Source organism: Octopus bimaculoides, chromosome 29 (genome assembly GCF_046866305.1).
Source record: "Octopus bimaculoides isolate indiv1 chromosome 29, ASM4686630v1, whole genome shotgun sequence".
Classification (NCBI taxonomy): Eukaryota; Metazoa; Mollusca; class Cephalopoda; order Octopoda; family Octopodidae; genus Octopus; species Octopus bimaculoides.
Window position 1 is genome coordinate 15229354 of NC_142956.1, and position 22500 is coordinate 15251853.

General features: G+C 39.3%; 1 protein-coding gene across 1 annotated transcript in view; it reads right to left on the bottom strand.

Moving 5' to 3' along the window:
- Positions 1–3403: 3403 nt before the first annotated feature.
- LOC106879554 (phosphatidylserine synthase 2) overlaps positions 3404–22500 on the bottom strand; it is a 100612-nt gene continuing 81515 nt past the window's right edge. Inside the window, exons 5-12 of the mRNA XM_089345651.1 lie at positions 17768–17835; positions 14484–14615; positions 12929–12979; positions 11295–11408; positions 10721–10839; positions 8320–8434; positions 6916–7061; positions 3404–4156 (exon numbers count right to left, since the gene is read on the bottom strand). Coding sequence (XP_089201777.1) covers positions 3661–4156; positions 6916–7061; positions 8320–8434; positions 10721–10839; positions 11295–11408; positions 12929–12979; positions 14484–14615; positions 17768–17835 — 1241 coding nt within the window. The 3' untranslated portion in view covers positions 3404–3660. The remainder of the gene's footprint in view (positions 4157–6915; positions 7062–8319; positions 8435–10720; positions 10840–11294; positions 11409–12928; positions 12980–14483; positions 14616–17767; positions 17836–22500) is intronic.

A 22500-nucleotide genomic window follows, 5' to 3' on the forward strand; every position in this document is an offset into this window, starting at 1 on the left:
ATGGTATGGGGGTCTTAAAATTTTACTGCTTGTTCTTTCGATTTCAACCTTGTGTACAAGGGAAAGCTGTGGTTTTGAATCGTTTTGACTGCTATTTTTAGCATGCTTGTGCTACAAGTTGTACCCTTCGTTATATATATATATATATATGTAAGTGAGAGAGAGAGAGAGAGAGAGGATATAGTGGAAAAAGACAGAGCAAAGAAAACAGAGAAGGGGGGGAGTAGACAGAGATGAGACAGGGTGGGTGGATGTGAGGGGAGTAATGATGAAAGAGAGATTGGGGGAGAGAGAAGGAGGGATGGCCACAATTGCCAGGCGTACAGCTGCTTCACCAGATTGTCTAAATACAACCCTTGCCATCACCACCACCATCATCATCATCATCACCACCATCATCATCATCATCACCAACACCATCATCATCATCACCACCAACACCATCATCATCATCACCACCAACACCATCATCATCATCATCACCACCACCACCACCATCACTATTATCATCACTATCACTACCACCACGACCACCACAACCACCTCCATTGTCACTGCTATGATCATCATCATCATCACCATCAACACCACCACCACCATCACTACCATCATCATCATCATCATCATCATCATCATTACCAACACAACTGAAATATAAACTGTGGAAACAAACAACAAAAAAAGAGTAAAAAATAAATTAAAAAAACAAACAAAACTGCCCCCCCTCCAAAAACCACCCCCTAAAACAAGAAACAAAGTGACAGAGGTCACTCCAGGTCATCTGGAGGTAGGGGCATGGATGAGGTTATTATTTGTGTGCGTTCACAGAGGTTAGGTTAAGAAATCCTCTGTGTGTGTGTGTGTGTGTGTGTGTGTGTGTGTGTGTGTGTGTGCACATGTAAGGTGTGCTGTGGACTGGAATTGAACCATAAACTCACTGTGGATACATGTCTATGTTTTTATATATTAGTTGCAGAGTGGTTATCAAATATCTTTTTAGCTTTTATCATTTACAAACAACAACAACAACAACAATAAAAATGAAAAAAAAAAAAAAAAAAAAGATGCAAGCATGGCTCTGTGGTGAAGAAGTCTGCCTCCAAACCAAGTGGTCTTGGATTCACTACTGCAGTATAGCACCTTGGGTCAAATGTGTTCTACTACAGCACTGGACTGACCAAAGCCTTGTGAACAGATTTAGTAGACAGAAACTGAAAGAAGCCCATCATATGTGTGTATGTGTAACTATTTGGACTTTGGGTATATGTCTATTAGTAATGTGGATTAAAACACGTCTACCATTTGGGCTACAAGTGAGAACAACATGCCAAGGAGAACTTGGTATATCTAGTGAGATACCGTTTTCCACACCAGGCACTTGAAGTGACACAGAATTCACCGATTGATGCAACACAACTAGATGCACAATATCCTACCCCCATGAGACAGCTGCAGGATGGGTGGAAACGATCATTGTGCTAAATCCATTTTCTGTTTCCTTAATCAAATTTATATATATATATATAAATCCTTTAAGTTTGTGTATGTGAAATGTTTTTGAGTGCACTCATAAAAAGCTCCTATGCTATTTTTCCAAATATCATTTATTATTCTCATCTTCCAGAGTAATTTTATGAGATAGTTATTAGGCTGGTGCCACATATTTGTAATGTCCTACAGATGGGGAATGCAGCCACAAAAACATGTGCTTCATGGAAACGTATGTAGCAATGCATTAAAGCATTTACAAATTTACATCCCCAAATTCTCGTTATTATACACATGTGTTTATCTTAGTGTTTGCACACCACCACTACATGACAACCAGTGTTGGTGCATTTATATCCCTCTAACTTAACAGTTTCGCAAAAGAGACTGATAGAATAAGTACCAAACTTTAAAAATAGAAAAACAGCGACCATGCAGGTCAATTTGTTCAATTAAAACAAAAAATTCCCTTCAAGGCAGTGCCCCAGCATGGCCACAGTTGAATGACCGAAACAACAGTTAAAAAAAAATATTTGTTTCAGTCAGTGGAATGTGGCCATTCTGGGGCAACATCTTGAAGAGTTGGGGCATCTTTGTTTTTTTTTTTGCTTTTTTTTTTTCAAGCTCATGTACTTATTCTATTGGTCCCTTTTGCTGAACTGCTAGGTACAGTTGTTGTTGTTATTGTATTTCATGCTGCTGCTGTTGTAGCTATTGCTGTCACTATCATTGTTGTTACTACTACTACTACTACTACTACTACTACTGCTGCTGTTGCTTCTATTCCTATTGTTGTTTATGTTGTTGTTGTTTCTGCCACTGTAGCTGCTGCAGCAGATGCTACTGCTGTTGGTGCTGTACCTGTCGTTGTTGTTGTTGTTGTTGTTGTTGTTGTGCCACCCTCAAGAGTCCCCTAACAGGGACAGATGTGAGAGCAGCACACAGGGGCCTGAGTGCGCAGTTGCTTTTCTGCTTGTGTTTGTTGTTGTTGTTGTCATTGTAGTTACTGGTGAGATTATTGTTGTTGTTTGTAGACAAACACTTTGAACAACTACATCCACCATCCACCATCCACCACCATCACCACCCACCACACAAATTTCCAAATGACGAACCCACCCTGCTGACTCCCACCTCCAACCTAAAACAACACACACACACACACACACACAGATATACACTCTCAAAACTTCAAACATATTGGCTTCCCATTTGTCATACACACACACACACACACAACAAACATACAAACACACCATATTACACACATCTCCATACACACTTTATAATACACGCATATACAGATACACTACACAAATCAACACATCTACACACATTCTTATATATATATATATATATATATATATATTCATATATGCACACACACACATTATCTTATACATGTACATATATACATACATACATACATACATACGCACACTTCCCCCACACACAATTTATAATATATGTGCATACGGTGTATGCATATATATATATATATATATATATATATATATATACACACACCATATCACATTCATCTGTATACACACTTTAAAATATATACACACCTACACATTTTATATATATAAATATATATATATCGACATACACACACCTACTCCCACATAATCTATAATATATATATATATATATATATATATATATATATGTATGCAGATGAATGTGATTTGGTATGTGTGTATATATGTATGTATATATATATATATATATATATATATATATATATATATACACATACATATATACACACATACCAAATCACATTCATCTGCATACATACTTTAAAATATATACACACCTACACATTATTTTATATATATAAATATATATCGACATACACACACCCTACTCCCACACAATCTATAATATATATATATATATATATGTATATACACACACACACACACATATATACACACACGTGCCGATACAGACACACAGACAAAATAAGGGAGGAGGGTTGGAGTTGCAAAATATGTGCAGCTGGACAGAGGGAAGAAGAGGAAGAACTGAGAAAGGAAGAGAGAGAGAGAGAGAGAGGAAAAGAGAGAAGCAGAGGAAGGGGAAGGGGAGGAAGCTGGTCTTCACACATGAGTGCACTCAGTGCAATATGAGGCTGGACAAACTGCGCGTCTGTCTGAGTGGGACTCAGAGGCGAGTGTAGCGTTGTTTGACTCGTGGCGATGACTCCTGCGACGACCACAAATGGTCGTCATCGACTCCGCTCTTGTTGTCCTGTTCATCTTCACCGTCTTCCATCCCCTCGTCCTCATCCTCCTCGTACCTCTCCAAACTGTCATTCTTCTGAAGCAGCTGCTTTCCCGGCTGCCGTTTCCGCCTGATTGCTGCCATGACAGGCCTTGCCCCGCCCCCAAGCAACCCCGATGTCATCGACACGGTCTGCTTCACCACCGTCGCCGTGGCAGCATCCAGCTGCGGAATGTCATTCTTCACGTCGCGCTTGATGTAAAACTTCCAGATCGTCCACAGAAGCAGTGACAGGAAACCAACCAACCAGAACGACGCCATTGTTTTCGGAATTGGTTTCGTCATCGTGGCCCAGTCAAAGCGTATCGTGACAAGGAACTCTGTAATGATGATAGCTGCAATCAACCAAGACTGACGACCAAACTTCTTACAATTCCTACAGCAGAAAAAAAAAGACAGAAACCTTAAAATTTTTCAGATTTTTTATTGCATTATTAGCATGCATATTTATAATATTTACATTTGTATAGGCACAGGCATGGCTGTGTGGGAAAAAGCTTGCTTCCCAACCACCTAGTCCCAGGTTCAGTCCCACTGTGTGGCACCTTGGGCGAGTATCTTTTACTATAGCTTTGGGCCGACCAAAGCCTTGTGAGTGAACATAGTAGATGGAAACCGAAAGAAGCCTGTCGTATATAAGTGAGTATACAGTAATCCCTCAACTGTTGCGGGTGTTACATTTCACCCCCTCCCCGCTGATAGGTGAAAATCCACAAAGCAGAAAAAGTACTGTGCTTTTTCTTTTATTTCTTCTATCTTTTACTCATTTCAGTCATTTGACTGGAGCACCGTCTTCAGTCGAGCAAATCGACCCCCAGTACTTAGTCTTTGTATGCCTAGTACTTATTCTATCGGCCTCTTTTGCCGAACCGCTAAGTTACGGGGATGTACACACACCAGCATCGGTTGTCAAGCGATGTTGGAGGGACAAACACAGACACACAAACACACACATGCATATATATATATATATATATATTTATATAAATAAGGATAAGATCGATATTTAAAATATTGATCTTATCAAGTGGTCAGCATGGGAATAAAAACCATCAAAGGTAATAATTATTTAAAATTATAATACAGGGTATCAAGAGATACCACCACGCTGAAAAAATAGCAGTCAAAATTTATCTATTTTGCTGAATCAGCCTGATTCATATGGTAAATTATACATACTGACAGTTGGGATTTAGTTAATCCATCCAGCAATGGAGTCACCACTGATGAGCTTTAATTCTAAGTGAAACTAGACCACTATGATAATTTTACTTGCCGTGGGGTGGTTATCTTCCCTGTCGGTGCATAGACATGTGCTTCCTGTGGCTGTAAGGGCTTTTAGCTCTTATTTCTAGCAAAGTATGTCCTTCCCTGCACCATCAGTCACAATTAGTAACAACAACTGAATTTTTTCCTTTTTGGTTTCATATTGCATACAGCCACCTACATTATGTTATGTATATGTATATATACATAACATTCAGCATTCTTGACTGCTAAATCTACAAGAATTTTTTTCATTTTCCTGAGCATCAAACTAATACACCTGCTTGTTGCTCATACACCTGTTTTCGTCTTTTGTTTTTCTATAAATTTCAACTATATACATACATATATATATATATATATATATATAGTGAGAATTTACAAAACAACAAAAGATGAAGACGGGTGCGTAAACAACAAACACATGTATTAGTTTAACGCTTGGGAAGTGAGAAAGTCTTTTATATTTTGAGCCTATGCTCTTCGACAGAAAGGAATACAGAAGTAAACAGGTGGTGAGCTGGCAGAAATGCTAAGCGGTATTTCATCTGCCGTTACGTTCTGAGTTCAAATTCTACTGAGGTCGACTTTGCCTTTCATCCTTTCAGGGTCGATAAATTAAGTACCAGTTACGCACTGGGGTCGATGTAATCGGCTTAATCCGTTTGTCTGTCCTTGTTTGTCCCCTCTATGTTAAGCCCCTTGTGAGCAATAAAGAAATAAGAAATAAACAGGGAGAGAAAATAGAAAAAGGCTTAGTGGCTAGCGATCTATCATGGCGAATATGTATATCATCATCATCGTTTAACGTCCGCTTTCCATGCTAGCATGGGTTGGACGATTTGACTGAGGACTGGTGAAACCGGATGGCAACACCAGGCTCCAATCTAATTTGGCAGAGTTTCTACAGCTGGATGCCCTTCCTAACGCCAACCACTCAGAGAGTGTAGTGGGTGCTTTTACGTGTCACCCGCACGAAAACGGCCACGCTCGAAATGGTGTCTTTTATGTGCCACCCGCACAAGCCAGTCCAGGGGCACTGGCAACGATCTTACTTGGCTTGCCGGGTCTTCTCACGCACAGCACATTTCCAAAGGTCTCGGTCAGTAGCACATTTCCAAAGGTCTCATATATATATATATATATATATATAGTGGATTTTCATCGATGAGTTCTTGAAACTTGGTTATTTTCCCTAAAACTATATATTTTATATATATTTTATCTATAAAGCTCAATTTAATTTTAATTTTTTATAAATTGATTTTAATTGAGTTTTTACCTGTAATTTTGGATTTTGTCCCTAATATTATTATTATATATATATATATATATATATATATATGATGGAACTGACATAATCGGTTAGTTCCCTCACCCAAAATTGTTGATCTTCTGCATATAATAGAAAAGATTATTATATTCTTAAGGTGGTGAGCTGGCAGAATCATTAGCACGCCAAGCAAAATGCTTGGCCATATTTCATCTGTCACTGCGTTATGAGTTCAAATTCTGCCGAGGTTGACTTTGCCTTTCATACTTTTGAGATTGATTAATTCAGTACCTGTGAAACACTGGGGTTGATATAATCGGCCAGTCCCCCTTCCCAAAAATTTCAGACCTTGTGCCTTTAGTAGAATGGATTATTATTATCATCATTATTATTATTATTATTATTATTATTATTATTATTAAGGTGGTGAGTTGGAAGACTTGTTAGTACATTAGGTGAAATATTTAACAAGTTCAAATTTCAAAGTCAAATTTGCCTTCAGGTTGAAAGGATTATAATTATTACTATAATTATTGTTATTAGAAAAAAAAAAAATAGAGGAAAAGAAAGAAAAGATTGATGTACTGGGTACTTACGGGTCATCAAGGTACTGGAATACCTCCCTCATAGCAACAGCACCCATCACAAGGAAGAGGGTCAACCGACCCAGACACAAGTAGTGTTCTGGGGGTATCCAAAGCACAAACTTCAAATAGAAGGTGTTCAACTCTGCTAGCAGGAACTGAAAATGGACACACAGACATGACATTGGTGATAGTGGAAGATCTTGGTGTCGGTAGTGGTGGTGGTGGTGGTGGTGGTAGTGTGATTATTGGGGATAGTGATGGCAGTGGTGGTGATAGTGGTCATCATGTTTGTGGTAGTTTTAGTTGTTGTGGTGGTAGTAGTAGTAGTAGTAGTAGTGATGGTGGTCATCATCATCATCATCGTTTAACGTCCGCTTTCCATGCTAGCATGGGTTGGACGATTTGACTGAGGACTGGTGAAACCGGATGGCAACACCAGGCTCCAATCTGATTTGGCAGAGTTTCTACAGTTGAATGTCCTTCCTAACGCCAACCACTCTGAGAGTGTAGTGGGTTCTTTTACGTGTCACCCGCACGAAGGCCAGTCAGGCGGTACTGGCAACGGCCACGCTCAAAATGGTGTATTTTATGTGCCACCCGCACAAGAGCCAGTCCAGGGGCACTGGCAACGATCTCGCTCGAAAATCCTTACACATGTCACGGGCACAAGTGCCAGAAAGGCGACGCTGGGCACAGGTGCCATCCCAATTTCGCTTTCACTTGCCCCAATAAGTCTTTGCAAGCTGAGTTTCGTGTCCAATGAAGGAGACGACGTTGGCACGGTGATTATGGAAAATGGACATTAAATGCTGATGATGGTATAAAGTCACACAAACATCATGCTGGTGTCATGTAAAAAGCACCATTTGAGCTTTGGGTCTCACAGAGGCAATGTGGCCGATGCCGGTGTTGCATAACTAGCACCCGTGCACGTGGCATGTAAAAAGCATCTCGCAAACGTTGGGCCTCATGGAGGCAATGACAAATATATATATATATGTGGTACATATATTTATATATGGTGCATGTTGAAGGTGCATGACTCATAGGTTAGAGTATTGGGCTCATAGTCATAAGGTAGTGAGTTCGATTCCCAGACGGGGCTGTGTTTTGTGTTCTTGAGCAAAACACTTTATTTCACGTTGCTCCAAATCACTCAGCTGTAGAAACGAGTTGCATCATCACAGGTGCCAAGCTGTATCGGCCCCTTTGCCTTTCCCTTGGATAGCATCGGTGGTGTGGAGAGGGGTTGAGAGAGAGAGAGAGAGAGAGAGAGAGAGAGAGAGAGAGAGAAAGAGATAAAGAGTAAAAAACGGTGTTTTCAAGTATACAAATGAAATGCAGATGTCAATATAGATTTGATGGTGGTGATGATGATGATGAGAGAAGAGAATAAGAAAAGTGTGTCCTTACTATTGCAATAACGCCAAGCATGGCCATCCACCGCTTAAGGCTGCTGGTCGGTGTCCACTCATAGTCTGTCCAACTGTATGGGGTAAATTGGGCAGCCACGCGTCTCAGCTTGCCACTGAAAGTGTTAAAAGAAAAGATGGTATGTTAACAACAAGAATCTGCTAAAAATAGCAACCAAAACCATTTAAAACACTGTATGTTTGAGAGTATTTTCTACTAGCGCAGAGAGTTGACTAATACCTTGTGTGTAAAGTATATATATATATATATGTATATATATATATATATATGTATATATATGCAGCAGGGAATTTTGTCAGTGAATGGGTTGCAGTCTCAAAGCGACAAAAATATTTTTGGCAAATTAAATTTAAATGCTGAAGTGAATCTAACAGTTTTTGTGTTTCTTGTTGTTGTTGGCACTCCGTCGCTTACGACGCCGAGGGTTCCAGTTGATCTGATTGATGGAACAGCCTGCTCGTGAAATTAATGTGCAAATGGCTGAGCACTCCATAGACACGTGTACCCTTAAAGTAGTTCTCGGGGATATTCAGCGTGACACAGTGTGACAAGGCTGACCCTTTGAATTACAGGCACAACAGAAACAGGAAGTAAGGGCGAGAGAAAGTTGTGGTGAAAGAGTACAGCAGGGTTCGCCACCATCCCCTGCCGGAGCCTCGTGGAGCTTTAGGTGTTTTCACTCAATAAACACTCACAACGCCCGGTCTGGGAATCGAAACCGTGATCCTATAACTGGACCATCATTGCCCCTCCACTCATGAAATATATTACTTTTTCCTAAATCCTCCATGACCCCACTGAGAAACCCCAAACGACCCCCAGGTTAAGAACCACTGCTCTTTACTTTTGCAGAGTACAAATTTATTATTCCTAAGTAAAAATATTATTGACAGTGACTTCAAAGTTTTAGCCAGTTAAGCCATTGTCAGACTGCAATGCATTAACACTTTCGTTACCATATTTCTGTTGAGATGCTCTGTGTATCTTTCAATTATTTAAAATATAACAAAGAATTTAGTAAAATAACTTAGTTGTCACTAAGCTGGTGTTAGGAACATAAATTGTGACTAAAGTTTGGTGGAAGATTTTAATTCAAAACTTATGAAAACAAGACATTTATACTCAAAGCCAGAGCCGGTTTCAGCCAGGTTGGTAATGAAAGGGTTAAAGTTAATCTAGTCACTGTTGAATTAAAATCTTTATTGGGTTTGAGAGGAGTGGTTATTAGGTCTTAGGGTGGGTTGTTATGGAGAGGTGTTTTGGAGAAATTTTTATTGATTAAATTTGGGGTTATGTTATTGTATACAATTTATTCATGTATGTAGAACTTTGTTTGGAATTTATTCATGTATGTAGAACTTTGGAAACAGGTGTGCACACCTAAATATATACACCTGCTAACAAAGTTCTACATACATGAATGAATTCTAAACAAAATTCCACATACATGAATAAATTTCAAACAATAACATAACCCCAAATTTAATCAATAAAAAATTTTCCAGAACACCTCTCCATAACAACCTAACCGCTCAATAAACATTCACAACGCCCGGTCTGGGAATCGAAACCGCGATCCTATGACCGCGAGTCTGCTGCCCTAACCACTGGGCCATTGCGCCTCCACATCTATCTATCTACCAATCTATTTATTTGCTTGTCTGTCTGTCTATCTAACTAGCTAGTTATATATCTATATAGCTATCTATCTATCTATCAGTGTATCTACCTATTAATGTATCTATTAATATAGCTATCTATCTACCTACCGACATATCTATCTGTCAAACTCTATATCTACTTATTCTGTCTATTTACCCATCTATTAAAGTCTATCTGCCCATGTATTTACTACCTAAATAGGTATTTATATATATATAGCTACACCTATATCTATCAATGTACCTATCGATATATTTGTCTACCCATCTATATCTCTCTTATGAGACACAGATGTATATACAGGCTACCCCTGTACATGCACAAACACACGTGCATGTGTATATATGTACTTGTGCAGCCTCTGTATCAACATATGTATTCCTGTCTCTTTCTCATAATTTAGCCTCCCAGCATCTGGCACAACGCCAACTCACTCGATACTGCAACCCCACTCAGCTGAGGGGGGGTCTTGTCTTGCAACTTACTTGGTAACCTTACTAGTGCTGGTGCCACATAAAAAGCACCCAGTACATTCAGTAGAATGGTTGGCATTAGAAAGAGCATCCAGCTGTAGAAACCATACTAAAGCAGTTATTGGACTCCTTCGCTTTGTTAGATCCTAGCAAACCATCCAACCATCCAACTAATACCAGCATGGAAGATGGAAGTAGAAGCAGAGCCCCAGGGAGTGTGCAGGCTGAGCAGCCAGGGTACCAACCTGTAGGTGGGTATGTTCCACATGCCTCTCCAATGATACTGCTTGAGGGACAAATAGCGGAGGGTCTGCAGGCCAAGGTATATCCCTAAACCATTACACACCAGGACATCCATAATCCACTGAAAATATACACAAGAAAGCGAAACATATATAAAGGATTTGTGTGGATTAAGGGGATTAATGAGGAAAAAGGGTGAAAGTACTCAACAGGGGTTGGAATCAGAGGGTTGTTATGATGTAACAAGACAGGACTGACTCAGGGCTAAAAAACAATTACAGGTACTAATACAGGTACTCAGGTGTGTGTGCATCTTTGTGCCAGTGATTGTCACCTACCATCACTTGACAACCGGTGATGGTGTGTTTACGTCCCAGTAACTTAGCAGTTTCACAAAAGAGACCGATAGAATAAGTGTCAGGCTTTAACAAGAAAAAAAAAAAAAAGTACCAGGATTGATTCAGGCAACTAAAAGTTCTTCAAAGTGGTGCCCCAGCATGGCCACAGCCTACTGACTGAAACGAGTGAAAGATAAATGATATATATATATATATATGTGTATATATATATACTTACATGGTCCCACCAGCACTCACTGAAGTTGGGTAGTTGATGTTCCAGAGTGTATTCCAAAACCTCAAACATGATACTCAACACTGTACATAGCCACCAGTCTCTTAATATCAGTGTCTAGAGAACAGAAACAAAAGAACAATGTAGACAGTAGACATACATAACACACACACACACACACATTACATATGTAGGCTCAGATGGCAAGAATCAGTCAAGCTTTATTTGCTAGAAATAGCAACTCAGATGCTTTGAAATCAGATCCCAATGTTGGATGTTCAAGAACCAAATGAAGGCCAGATTTTCAATCCCATGATGGTCCTGATTCCAAAAAGGTATAATATGACTATGTAGAGTAAATGTAGTCTGAGATACAGAGGTCCCAGGCAGACAGAAATTCACTTTTATTTTTAAGATATATATATATATATATATACGCATGCATGTATATATGTATGAGTGTATGCTAATGCCCTGTTGCCTTCATATTGATTAATAGTTGTAAACAAGCATCACCAACATACAAGCAGTGTCTTTGCTTTCAATCTTTCATAAACACATGTCTGACCATGGAGAAATTTCATGACAAGACAGGCATCTGATTGTAGAAAATCTGCTTCAATAAATATTGTCTGAACCATACAAGCATAGAAAAAGATGATATTAAAATGATGATGATGGTGATACACAACAAATGTAGGCTGAGCAAAACTTAGACTAAAGACATCACCGTCATCATCAACATCATTTATTGTCTGCTATCTGTGCTGGCATGGGTTGGATGGTTTGACCAAAACTGGTAAGCTGGAAGGCTGCACCAGGTTTCAATCTGATTTGGTATGGTTTCTACAGCTGGATGCCCTTCTTAACACCAACCACTTCAAATATGCAGTGGGTGCTTTTTATGTGCCACTGGATGGGTGCCAGTTACATGACACCGGCATTGGTCGCAAATATGATTTCACTTGGCTTGACAAATCTTCTGAAGCATGGTATATTGCCAAAGGTCTCGGTCACCTGTCATTGCCTCTGTGACATGAACCATATTACTGCCAACTGTGAGAGTTGAAGGCGATTCCAGTGGCTATTTTTCAGCTGCTTCGACAACAGTGTCGATTCCACCATTTACTGCTTTTGATTCAACGACAGAACTATGGCCTGATTACTGGTCAAGATTCCGCACGTTTGTGGCTGCTAATGCTGTACCTGAACAGCGCATGGCACAAGTGTTCTTGACCAATCAGACCACTACTATTTACAAGCAACTTGCTAATCTGGCTACTCAACAGTTATCTTCCCATGAAATATGATGTGGTAGCCTAAACAAGTTGGAATAAGAGAAAAAAATACACTAGCAGTTTAAGCTGATTTTATTGAGACCAGTGGGTCAAAAAAAATATTGATGGAACTTAAAAATTAAAACAGATAAATTAAAACACAATCAGTCAGATATTGTTGTATGGGACCATGACAAAAAAATATGTTCTGTAGTGGAAATCACTTGCCATCTGGACACCAATGTGATTAGGAAAATGAAGAAGAGGACATCTATTGGCCATTGATAAGCTGTTGAGGTGGTGCCCCAGCATGGCCACAAGTCAATGGCTGAATCACATAAAAGATAAGAGAATACTTACCTTAAGCCACCATCCAAGGAAGTGTGTTACTACGAAACCATCCATCTTGTCCTGGGGTTTGGATGAGAGAAAGAGAGAAAAAAAAATGGTTCATTTTCATTACATATAAAAATAAAAAACAATGTGAGAAGATCTGGGTTCAAATGACATCAAATCCACTCCACTGCCTCTCACACGCACATGGAAGTGGTGAAAATAAGGCCCACAGTGAAATAGTCTAAATATCCAGATGCTGATAGGAGGGGAATCAACATGTAAGAGGTGCCAAATTCTGAACTGGGAGGAGTTAACATTGATATAATATTTAAAGCGTAAAGTGGGAAGGTGTAAAGTGGGTGTCGCCAACAATATGATATGTATAGTGGATGGAGTCAGCAATGATATGACATTGAAGGTGTAGAGTCAATAATTAGGGTGCTTAAGGTATAAAGGGGTAGAATCAACATTAATAGAGCATCGAGGGCGTACAATGAATGATGTCAATAACGACAGTCATAGTGATGAAATGGGTGGAGCCAATGATATTGTGACCTGAACAAAGCCTGAAGTGGGTGGAGTTAACAAAACAGAGTATTGGTTATGGAAAATGGGCAGATTCAATGATAGAGCACCAGTTATGGAAAGAGGGTGGAGTCAACAATGAAAGAACATCAGTTATCGGAAATGGGCAGAGTAAATAATAATAATAAATGCCCGGATGCAGTACCAGGCAGTGGCTCTCATGGCTTCTGATCTTAACTGATTGGAAGTGTTATCATGTACATTGTTTTGTCTTGGTATAAAAAGATGGGCTACAGCAAATATTCTGCTTAATACCACAGATTTGCTTGTCAGTTGTTTGACCTTAACCAGTTGAGCATGTCCCTTGGTGGCTGACGATATGTGCATCTCTGATCATGAGCAGAAATAGTGGGGGAGCATCATAGCCATGTGTTGAGAGGAGTTCTTTGGGGTTTGAATAATTCACCTTTGGAAACATGGGTGTTTTGCTCAACATCCTTAAACAAACCTTATTCAGGGACCTTTTGAGCAGGATGAGCTACTCGACCTGAAGATAATTCTAACTGAGCCCCACCTGCGAGGTCATGCGCTGTTTATCTTGATATGAGATCACCATGTCGTGCACATATGGTTGTGATGCATGTACCTGGTGTACCCTTATCAGACGGGTATATTGGGCTTTGTATATTTTACCCCAGTGTCACTTTGATGGCATGCACTGCTCTCTCACTCAATAATAATAATGAGATTATTGTGCACTACGACTCATTAAAGGTGCATGTACAGTACATAGAATTATGTACAAAAGTCAGGAAATGATAGAATAGTTATGGGAAGAGAAGCAGTAATGTAAAGAGGGTGAAGTGAACAAAGATAGCTGTGTGTGTAGCATGTGCGGGGCTTATGTGTTTGTGTGATGCGCAAATGTGTGGTGCGCATATGTGTGGTATGTGTATGAAGTCCGTGCGGTTTTGTGTGATGTATGTTGCATATGTGTATACATAATCTGGTGTATGTATGATATCCTGCTTGTCTGTATATGTTTGTTCGTTACCTTCAAGTTATGGAATGGGTCTGAATGGTTGGAATCAAAGATATAACAGTTGCCGCCGTAATCCTTCTCTGGAAGAGGAGATCCTAGGTTCGGATCCAGGTGTGTCATCAACTGCCTGGCATCATGGACAGTCTGCAAACAGAAGAGAAAAAAAAAAAGAAAAAATTTTATTCATTTAATTTTTTTATTCTTTTACTTGTTTCAGTCATTTGACTGTAGCCATGCTGGAGCACTGCCTTGAAGGGTTTTAGTCAAACAAATCAACCCCGGGACTTTGTAAGCCTAGTACTTATTTTATTGGTCTCTTTTGCCGAACTGCTAAGTTATGGAGATGCAAACAAACTAATATCAGTTGTCAAGTGATGGTGGAGGGAACAAGAACAAAGACATACACATAAATATATATACATACATACATACATATATATATATATATATATATATATATATATATATACATATATATATATATATATATATATATATATATGAGGGAACCCGTGGAAGAGGTAGGCCCAGGAAGACCTGGGCTGAGGTGGTGAGGCAAGACCTTCGTACATTGGGCCTCACCGAGGCGATGACTACGGACCGAGACCTTTGGAAATGGGCTGTGCGTGAGAAGACCCGGCAAGCCAAGTAAGATCGTTGCCAGTGCCCCTGGACTGGTTCTTGTGCGGGTGGCACATGAGATGCACCATTTTGAGCGTGGCCGTTGCCAGTACCGCCTGACTGGCTCCTGTAGGATTTTCGAGCGAGATCGTTGCCAGTGCCCCTGGACTGGCTTGTGCGGGTGGCACATAAAAGACACCATTTCGAGCGTGGCCGTTTTCGTGCGGGTGACACGTAAAAGCACCCACTACACTCTTGGAGTGGTTGGCGTTAGGAAGGGCATCCAGCTGTAGAAACTCTGCCAGATCAGACAGGATCCTGGTGCAGCCCTCTGGTGCGCCAGTCCTCAGTCAAATCATCCAACCCATGCTAGCATGGAAAGCGGACGTTAAACGATGATGATGATGATATATATATATATATATATATATATATATATATATATATATACACACACACACACACACACATGATGGATTTCTTTCAGTTTCTGTCTACCCAATCCACTCACAAGATTGAACCCGGAACCATGTGGTTGGGAAGTAAACTTCTTACCACACAGTCATGCCTCCACCTATATATATATATATATATATATATATATATATTCTCTGAGTGGTTGGCGTTAGGAAGGGCATCCAGCTGTAGAAACTCTGCCAAATCAGACTGGAGCCTGGTGTTGCCATCCGGTTTCACCAGTCCTCAGTCAAATCGTCCAACCCATGCTAGCATGGAAGGCGGACGTTAAACGATGATGATGATGATGATGATGATGATATCTATATACATACGATGGGCTTCTTTCAGAGCCCTTACAGTTAACTTTAAAAAACTAGAGTTTTTATAAATAGATTTCTCTCTCAGAAAATTGTATGATGCTTGTGTACAAATAATAATGTTATAAGGTAGTGAGTCATGAGCCTTAATGCAAGGGACCTGCAAAGACTACAGAGAAATAAAGTTAGCATGCTCTGCTGGATGTGCAGGGTAGGGGTGTGTGTGTGTGTGAACAACAAAGTATAAACCTATGTGGAGAAGAGTTGGGCATAAGAGATATTAGATGTAGTGTGCAACAGAGAAAACTGTGCTGGGATGGACACATTATGCATATGGATGTGGACAGTTGTATAAAAAAGAGGCAATCACTTAAGGTGGATGGAGCTTGTAAAAGAGGGAGATCTACAAAGGCATGAGATGAAGTGATGAAAGCTGACCTCAAGATTTTGAATCTCACAGAGAAGATGACAAAGGACTGGGATGACTCACTTATCTCAGTGAAAGTGGGGTTCTGGAAGCATAATGTCTATACACAAAATTAGGCCCCTTTGCCTAATTTTCTCACCTTCTCCTTCAATCTCTCACTCTCTATTACTTAACAACAGTATTTTATTGTTGTAGTTAAATGAAGAGAGAATTACACATTTTATCATCTTTTCTATGACATCAGTTACCTTTCTCACTAACCAAAACCACTTGACATCCATCCTTCACTCTTAACATTATCCCTCTCCATCCATATTTTACATTGATTACCTTACCCTTCTATGCTGCCAAATTATCTATCCTCTTCCCTCTCCACTGAACTACTTCTTCTTGACTTGCCCCAATCAAAACACATCTCTCACTTTTCTCACACTACATGTCTCTCCACTCACACTCTTGCAACTCGTATTAATTTCTGACCCCTTACCACCCAGCACAACACATGTTTATCTGTCAATATATTCAAACCCCCTACTTCACTCTTTCCATACAATCATGCAACCACTTCTGTTGCTCATCATTCCGCTGTACTGCCAGTCAGCACTTACTCTCCCCAACCTTCTATTCAAACTCATATTAACCCCTGACCCCTTGCCACCCAGCACAACACCTATTTATCTGTCAATATATTCAAACCCCCTACTTCACTCTCTCCACACAATCATGCAACCACTTCTGTTGCTCATCATTCCTCTGTACTGCCAGTCAGCACTTACTCTCCCCAACCTTCTATTCAAACTCATATTAACCCCTGACCCCTTGCCACCCAGCACAACACCTATTTATCTGTCAATATATTCAAACCCCCTACTTCACTCTCTCCACACAATCATGCAACCACTTCTGTTGCTCATCATTCCTCTGTACTGCCAGTCAACACTTACTCTCCCCAACCTTCTATTCAAACTTATATTAACCCCGGACCCCTTGCCTCTCAGCACAACACCTATTTATCTGTCAATATATTCAAACCCCCTACTTCACTCTCTCCACACAATCATGCAACCACTTCTGTTGCTCATCATTCCTCTGTACTGCCAGTCAACACTTACTCTCCCCAACCTTCTATTCAAACTTATATTAACCCCGGACTCCTTGCCTCTCAGCTCAACTCTTCTTTATCAGTCAATATATTCAAGCCCCCTACTTCACTCTCTCCACACAATCATGCAACCACTTCTGTTGCTCATCATTCCTCTGTACTGCCAGTCAACACTTACTCTCCCCAACCTTCTATTCAAACTTATATTAACCCCGGATTCCTTGCCTCTCAGCTCAACTCTTCTTTATCAGTCAATATATTCAAGCCCCCTACTTCATTCACTCCACACACTCTTGCAACCACTTTCCACCCATTCTCTTCAATGAGACTCTACCCCATGGTGGGGTGGTAGGCTTGAGATGTGACTTACCTGGAACAGCAGGAAGACAAGACTCAGTTCATAAACTATACTCGTGCACAGTACAAGGCGCCAGAATGCTGAATAAATAAACAAAGATATTTAAATGTATGTATATAGATGTGTATATCTGTTTGTGCATGCATATATATGTGCAAGTGCATGTATACATGTGTATAAATGTGTGTGTGTGTGTGTGTGTGTTTGTGTGGTACCTTCAGCAAGTGTCTTCTTCTACAGCCTTGGGCTGACCGAAGCTTTCTAAATGGATTTAGTAGACAGAAACTGATAGAAGCCTGTCATATATATATATATATATATATATATATATATATATCCAATGGGGCTCTTAAAAGATATGTTAGGATCCACAATGAGCAGAACTTACCTGCAGGTATTGGTAGTACAAATAAGAGGTACAATCTGTGTGGGTGATTTTTCAAAACATTGTCTGGTTTAAAAAGCCACATCAGATGCCATGAAAGGGCTAAGGTGTAGGTGCAGGAGGTGGTCAAACTGTGTAAGGAGTAGACAACCACCATATATATATATATATATATATATATATATATATATATACATACACATACATATATATTCTTGTTAATACTTTCACCCTCCGCAAAAAATCCCAAATTTTATTTAATTTGCTTTGCGGGAAGGACCGTTTCAACGAAGTTGCGTATTGCCCTTACCTTCAAAATGCGAAGTAGATGAAACAGGGACAACTGATGAAGGGGTATACTCTTTATGTTGCATGTCTCGTTTTTCTGTTTGTTTTTTTGTGTTGTTCAAAAAAAGTTCGTTAACACAGTTTTCGTTTCTCATTGTGTTTAATGTTTTTTTGATGTCCTGTACCCATAAATGCATGTATGTATACATATAGATGTAGGTATGTACATATATGTATGGATATATGTATTTGAATGTGTGTATGTATGTATATATATATATATATATATATATGTATATATATATATATATATATATATATATATATATATATATATATTTTAATAATAAGGATAGAAATTGATATTAAAACCAGTGGTCTAGCATATTTTAAAAAATCCGAAGATTAAAATTATACTACATACAAAATTAAGAGGAATGATCAGCAAAAGTGGACTCCTATATGCTAGAAATAGATGCCAAATCACCTAACCACGAAAAATATGTTCTCAAGAAAAAAAATTTCAGCAAGACAGCAGACTGTAAAAATGAGCAAGACAAATGAAAATATACGAAATAAAAAAACGTTTTTTTATTTCGTATATTTTCATTTGTCTTACCCTTTTTCAGTCTCGTGTCTTGCTGAAATTTTTTTCTTGAAAACATATTCTTTGTGGTTAGGTGATTTGGCATCTATTTCTAGCATATAGGAGTCCACTTTTGCTGGTCATTCCTCTTAATTTTGTATATATATATATACTTTTGTGTGTACAATATATAGGAAGGATCCAAGGGAATAAGTCCAAGACAGCTAAATGCTGCTTAAGTGTCCTAGGAAACAATGGACACACTTGTGTGGGATTTGAACCTGGGAATAAGCAAGACATATTTAGGAGAAAAATAGGAAAAATAGAAAATGGAGGCAAACGCTCAAGATGTTATTAAATCATTCATATCTTCATATCTCCTACACATGTTTCAATGATGCCTCAATAATATGCATTCATCCATCCCATATGCATATGTATGCACCTCACTTTTTAGTCAAATCAACCTCAGTACTTTCTTTACTTTTTCTTTTAAAGTCAAGCCCTTTTTCTATTGGTCACCTTTTGTTGAATTGCTAAGTAATAGGGGTATAAACAAACCAACACCACTTATCAAGGGGTTATAGAGGACAAACACAAAGACACACATACAATGATGGACTTCTTTTAGTTTACGTCTACCAAATCCACTTACAAAACTTTGGTTGATCCAGGGCTATAGTAAAGTATACATGTCTAAGATGCCATACAGTGGAACTGAACCCAGAACCATGTAGCAGTTCGGCAAAAGAGACCGATAGAATAAGTACCAGGCTTACAAAGAATAAGTCCTGGGTTCAGTTTGACTAAAGGTGGTGCCCCAGCATGGCCACAGTCAAATGACTGAAACAAGTAAAAGAACAAAAGAAAAGAAAAAGAATATATACTCATGTTATGAGTTCAATTCTCCTTTTTGCATCATCATCACCCCACCCCCACCCCACACACACACAAGAGGATGCTGAGAAGTTCTTGCCTTTGGGTAAAGGAAAATACAGGAGGATCGGTTAATTATGATTTTATTCAACATATTCCCCTCTCAGATTCACACACTTATTGCAGTGGTCCTTCAGTTTATCTAAGCCCTATGAAAATAACTGGGATGGCTGGGCCTCCAACTAGGCCTTTTGTGATACTCTTAAAACCAGGAACTTTTCAGCACCCTCGAATCTATGTGTGTGTGTGTGTGTGTGTGTGTCCACTATGTTCATTTCTTATTTCTTTATTGCCCACGAGGGGCTAAACATAGAGGGGACAAACAAGGACAGACAAATGGATTAAGTCGATTACATCGACCCCCAGTACATAAATGGTACTTAATTTATCGACCCCGAAAGGATGAAAGGCAAAGTCGACCTCGGCGGAATTTGAACTCAGAACGTAACGGCAGACGAAATACCGCTAAGCATTTCGCCCGGCGTGCTAACGTTTCTGCCAGCTCACTCGCCTATGTTCATTTCTGCATGACTTGTTATCCATGTATTGTTTGTTTGTATTCAGTCCAATATTTGCAGATTCCTCCAGCTGGGAAGCAATCTTATTGTTAAAGGCATGAAACTGCATCATACCCTCTGATCGATAACTGATAAGGGATTAGGGACCTTCTGTGTCTGTTTCTTGTTTATGCATTTACAATACGTTTTTTCACTTATATGTGGAAAGTTTTTCTACATCCGACTGCAGAAAAACTTGCCACATGAATAGGGCTGCGCATGTGTATATACACTTTTCATAGGCGCGGGCATGGCTGTGTAGTTAGGAAGCTTGCTTCCCAGCTACATGGTTTCGGGTTCAGTCCCACCGCGTGGCACCTTGGACAAATGTCTTCTGCTATAACCCCAGGCCAACCGAAGCTTATTGATTGAATTTGGTAGGCGGAAGTTACTGCTGCATGTGTATATGTTTGTGTATGTGCTTTAGCCTCTCCAAGAGAGAGGGATGATGATGATGATGTGTGTGTGTGCATAGACACATACTAACACACTCGTACTTATACACTGCGTCATCTTTTCAGACGATAGCCGTCTCATGTTCAGCCCAGTTTGTTCTGATTTACTTTCATCCATTCATGTGAACGGATATATGACTATTCAGGTCAGTCAATGTCTTACATGGTATTAAAGAACATTGGATACATGTATGTGATCTTGTATAACCACAGGATTGATTTCATTAGACCAGTCCTGGTCTAGGATGCCATCTCATGCTTCACCAACAACAACTGCCACAAACTAATGTCACAGACACACACACACATATCATCATCATCATTATCATCGTCGTCTAATGTCCGCTTTCCATGCTAGCATGGGTTGGACGATTTGACTGAGGACTGGCGAACCAGATGGCTACATCAAGCTCCAATCATTCATCAACAGGTGCTTGCTTAGTATACTTAAATTCAGATGGCCCGAACACATAAGCAATATGGAGCTATGGCAAAGAATGAATCAAGTTTCGATTAGGGAGTAAATATTTAAGAAAAAGTGGAAGTGGATTGGTAGCACAATTAGAAAAGACACACCAAATGTAGCGAAAAGTGCATTACAGTGGAATCCGGATGGATATAGAAAGAAAGGTAGGCCTAAGAACTTGTGGCGTAGATCAGCACAAAAGGAACTAGAGAAAGCGGGACATTCATGGCAGAGTATAAGTACAGAAGCGAAAAATTGTGCGATATGGAATTCAATTATAAAGTGGAGGGTTAAAGGCAAGAAAGAAAGAAGTGTGTGTGTACATATATATATATATGTATATATATCAATATATATGTTTATGTGTGTATATGTAGTTTATATCTGTATATATATATGTTTGTGTGTGTATATATATGTTTGTGTGTGTATATATATGTATATGTGTGCATGTGTATATATACACATACATATATATGCATACACACACACATATACATATAAATATATATACACATATATATACATACATACATATGTATGCATACACACACACACATATACATATAAATGTATGCAGACACATGCACATTTTATGTATATATACACACACACATATATATATATTGATTAACCCTGTCCGTATTGTCATGTAACCATTTGTCAATAAGTCATGTCCTTTGGAGATGGTTCGATTGGTCATCATTGATTTCTGATAGTCCAATGATGATGATGTCTACGGTCGTAAACATGACGATGATGATGGGAATAATGATAGTGGTTAGGGTAGTGATCATGATGGTGGTGATGATGGTCTAGATGACGATAATGATGGTGATGTCCCTTCACCAGTGACACTGTACCTGAGGAAATACTCGGTGATGACATAGCACTTAGAAAACAGAAGTTAATCTGGAGTAAATGTGATTAATTATTTCATAAAAAATGAGTATAAAAAATTTAATTAGAAATAATTATGTGGTAAGGAAAAAACAGTAATTGCTAATAACATTTTATCCTTCATCATCATCATCATCATCGTTTAGCGTCCGCTTTCCATGCTGGCATGGGT